Below are 4,772 nucleotides of genomic sequence, written 5' to 3' on the forward strand. Positions count from 1 at the left end.
GGGTTTAGCTAACTAAGAAAAATTCTTCCTTATTCTTTATCCAACTCTTACTGTAATTTTTTTTTTTTTTACCTTATTCGAGATAGATAATAATAAAATAAGTGAACATCTCATTTCTTACTAAGTATGATGTTTATCTAAAAATATATAATATATTAAATAATTTGAATATATGTATTCAACCTTAATCTCATCACTAATATTTTGATTAGGAAAATTTTAATTAGGAAGGAAAAAAGACAGAAAAAAAGAAAAGGACAGTTAAATATCCCATTGTCCCAATTTTGGTTTCACTTGTAGGCCCCTTCTCTTCTCTTGAAATGTCATTGTATAAGATTAGACCCACAAATTTATATCATAATCAACATTAGCTGGACAAACAGATTTGTGATATCATATCTCATTTCAATTTCTATTGGTTTCTGATAAATAAACTTTTATCTTGGATCGGTTGGATCGGAAAGCTCTAGATAATGATAAATGAAAGTAGTTAGAGGAGAATTGGCCCAAAATTTGAATAGGGGTTGTGAGATCTTACATCGATTGAGAAGGAAAACGACATCAATTGGAGAGAGGAGCGAGTGTCAACGAGGTTGTTGGGCCTCGAAGGAGGGTGAATTGTGAGATCCCACGTCAATTGGAGAGTGTAACAAAACATTCTCTATAAGAGTGTGGAAACCTCTCCCTAACAGACAAGTTTTAAGAACTTTGAGAAGAAGCTCAAAAAGTAAATCCCAAAGATAACAATATCTTCTAGCGATGAGCTTGAACTCTTACAGAAGTCATGATGCAGTCGGGTGCAGGCAACTAACTCAAGTGTTCCTCAAACCATACGAAATGGTTGCCTATTACATGACTCACTAATTTGACTGAAGCCGATTGCATTAAGACGACATAAGGAACTCATAAAGGTAGTAAGGTGGCAGGGACATGAAGAGGCCCTAAGTGCATTAAAACGTTTTCTCATTTATTATTAAAAAAAAAAAAAAAACGAAAGTAATGCAGCTGTTAAACTAACTATTTTCTTTTTATAAGGTTAAACGTTGAAAATTTAAAATTTTGTTAAAAATAAAAACATAATATAGAAGATTATTAACCTCCAACCCCATATTATTTTGGAAGTGAATAAGTTTTTAACAATTTGAACGAAGGTTTTGTAGTAACAAAAAAGACTCGGGATATTAGAATAAAAGAGGCAAGCCACGGCCACGTATAACTCGAAAAAAAAAAAAAAAAAAAGAAATAATAAGAAAAGGGAAAACCACACGCTATTTGCCTTATTGTTGAAGCAATTAGTAAGAAGGAAAAATACGAGACATTGGGGAATTTAAATTGTATATGGTTTGTCATCGTTTGAGGACAAGAGTTTTGGTTGGAAGTTTAAATGCAGTTATTGTGTGTTCTTTCAGTTCACACATTTGTACGTTTCTGTTTTCTTTTTGTCTCTCTCCTTCATGTTCTGTCCTATTTCTTCTTCTCTTCTTCTCCAATCATCTCATTTCTACCTTCCACAATAATTATAAATTATTATTCAAAATTACGTTTACAGAGATCTTCTCTATTGCTTTTCCGACACGATTCCATTTGTTTGGTTCAATGTTTTTTTTTTTTTTTTTTTTTGTTACATTTATTATACAAATTTAACCCAACAAAAGTGGGTGAGTCACCGTCTAAGTTTTAAATGTGGATTCTCATTCAAGTATCCAGATGTTGTTTTAAGAAAATATTGATAAAAATGTAAATGTGTTTGTTTCCAAACTAAAATATTCATAAAATATATATATATATATATTTGGTCACTTTTCATTTTTGTCTTTAAATTTCTAAACTTGTCTATTAAAAACGATATCAAAAGTTTAGAAGATGTGTGTAATATTATTTAGAATCCTATAAAAAAATAAGATCGTTAGAATTTATTCTCTTAAATTATTTACATACTAACCTACTAAATGATGATGCGTGTATACTTAACAATTATTCTATATTAGTTATCATATAAATTTTCATAATTACAATCATAGGACACACACGATCAAGCTCAACGATTCTAGGATTGATCCCCATATCGTATTATATGGTATTAGGATCTTTGAATCCTATTGTACTTGTACAATCCTAGGATTTAGTGTGCGATCAAGTGCACCATATGATCGTATTTTGATCATCCTTATCTATAAGTTCGCTTTAACTAAAGAGTCACTCATTTTTAGACGTTCATACGTGCTATTTCTAATTATATGCAAACCTTTATACCATCCCAAAAGCTAATCACCAGACTCTTCATTGATTGTAGATGAAGACAATAAAAATGTTTTAGATGGGTCCGAGTGAGATAGAGAAAATTCTAACCCATTGTGTCTCATAACCTTAATGAATATGCAAACTTCTAAATCACAAATGTTAAAACCCTCGAATTAAGATGATTTTATCCTAAATGATTGAATATATTAGCAATTCGATCTAATAATCTTATTGAGAAATAAAACTTGTTTTGTCGATCAAACCCTCGAAATATATTAGCAATTCGACCTAAAGTATCAAAGAATTTCAAAACAATAAAAGAAATTCTAAGTGATACTAACATTCAGATTATTTTGTCGATCAAATATCTCAAAAAAAAAAAAAACTTGTTTGAGATTCGAAATACTCTATACATCATATAGATCATGTCAAACTTTAAATAATCTAAAGGGATTATTATTATTAATAAATTTAATTTATATAAATTATATGATCATTTATCATGATAATATCTAAGCTATCACATCAATAATTAATGACCAACAGATGGTAGGAAAACTATAGGGCAAGTGTAAATGCCCAAAAAGCCCATGCAATTGTGATTACAGAAAAGGGAATGAAGAATGTTTTGGTAATTATACAAGGCTAATACAAATGTACCCACAGGGAAACCAATGGCCAACGGTTTTCTATAAATTCAGAATCAAGTCCCTTCTACTGGGGAAACTCACCACCACCACAAGTTCCCGGGATTCTACTACGGACGCCGGAGTGGAGAATGGACTCCTGCCGCTTCAGTCTTTGATACAGATTGTCAATTTTTGGTACTTTCAATTTCGCCTCTTTCTCGGAGTCGGATCAGAGCCTTCGTTCTCGTTCTGACCACTCTCTTCACACCGAGAGACTTGCAGGGCGGTTAGTTTCCCGATGAAATTCCTTTTTGAGTTCGTTTCTTGCTGCGTGCCGGTGAATATGTCTCGCCTGGAGAATCCGGAGGCTACGGCGGCGCCGGGCGTCGAGGAGATGAAATCTCTGGCTCCGATTACCACCAGAAAACACCGGCGGAGAAAACGAGGTGCGTTGTTGCCTTCAGCGGCAAAACTAGCTGCCGATTGGAAACCGTCGCTAGGAGCGATCTCGGAGGATAAGGTAGTTCTGGTGTTGAGGGAGAGAGAGAAGAGCGATGATCAGACGGCGGAATCGGAACGATCGGTGAAGAGGAAAAGCGGATCTCGAGACGGAGAGGCCAGAGGAGTTAACGGCCGTAGTAACAGTAACGATTTCAGGTACGTACGTTTGTGATTTCGTGAATCTTCCGTATCATTATCGAAACTGTAAAGATCTGTGAAATGAAAGCGACATCTGAAACGAATCTTTCTGTTATTTTCCCTCTCTCAGGCGAAGTCCGGCATCGATCCCAGTCGTGATCCCGGCATTTTCTCCGACTCCGTTCTTGTTCTGATGCGATTCCGCTTCTACTTTCTGATCAATCAGGCCCTTGTAATATATGTTATATGTATATATTTTGCATAATAAATTATAATTTAAAAGTATAAAGTTGAGGTTAAGGAAGAAAACTTCTCCATGAAATTGTAGCTTGTTTGGCTGTTCTCTTCAATGGGAACTCTCTGCAATTTAAATGTTCCCATTCTTACATGATGCTTTGATTTCTCTCCACACTGTTTTGGATTATTGTTAGAGAAAAGAATATTGATTCTGTTTATGGATCTTTACAGAATTGCGTTGGATGGAGAAGCATAATTTTGGTTGTTCAAGTTTTAGTTATATGGATGCTTTTGAATGTATTTCTCCATTTTTTTTTTTATTCTTACGAATTCTGAAAATGTTTTATTTTGATCCAATAGCTTTCGTGGAGATCCTTTTTGTTTTTTAAAAATCGATTTATTTGTATGAATAAATTTTTAAAATTTTAATTTTATGTATAACAAATCCTTTAAATTCCTAATTTAAATTTAATAGTTCTTAACACCTCGTTCAAACTTAAAAATTAAATTTATCATTTTGAAAGGGTAAATTAAAATATTTATTTACTAAAAAAGACACGTAAATGAAAAAGGTTTTTACAAACCTAATCCTAAACGGTTATTTTTTAAAATCTAGAAATTTTTTTTCAAGTACATTAAAGAATTTGAAAATAAAAAACTAATAACTATTTATTAAGAATAATTTATAAGTTATTGAAAGATACATTAAGATAATCACACTTGACTTCAATAATTCTGATTGATAAGACAGATTAAAATACAAATTAAAATATAATAAGATAATAAATTATCTAGATAAGATTAAATGTTATCATTTGACTTTAATCAAATAAACTTTATTATATATTCATACATGTTCCAACTCCCATCAAGAATACATATAACATTTAATAATCAGAGACCATGAGCAATAAAGGAATGATAGAAATATTTCAACCTTTTAATTTCTCAAATTATTAGATTAAAAAAAAAACAATATAATTAACAAAAAAAAAAAAAAAAAAAAAAAAAAAAAAAAAAAAAAAA

At 31.7% G+C, this 4,772-nt stretch overlaps 1 protein-coding gene across 1 annotated transcript; it reads left to right on the top strand.

The window, feature by feature from the left end:
- Nucleotides 1–2,947: 2,947 nt before the first annotated feature.
- Nucleotides 2,948–3,900, top strand: LOC111438455. Its single transcript, XM_023076364.1, has 2 exons — nucleotides 2,948–3,527; nucleotides 3,640–3,900. Exons 1-2 carry the CDS (start codon nucleotides 3,169–3,171, stop codon nucleotides 3,701–3,703), a joined length of 423 nt encoding a protein of 140 aa, XP_022932132.1. The 5' UTR covers nucleotides 2,948–3,168; the 3' UTR covers nucleotides 3,704–3,900.
- The last annotated feature ends 872 nt before the right edge of the window (nucleotides 3,901–4,772 follow it).

This window comes from Cucurbita moschata, unplaced genomic scaffold, assembly GCF_002738365.1.
Source record: "Cucurbita moschata cultivar Rifu unplaced genomic scaffold, Cmos_1.0 Cmo_Scf00075, whole genome shotgun sequence".
In the NCBI taxonomy this organism is placed as follows: Eukaryota; Viridiplantae; Streptophyta; class Magnoliopsida; order Cucurbitales; family Cucurbitaceae; genus Cucurbita; species Cucurbita moschata.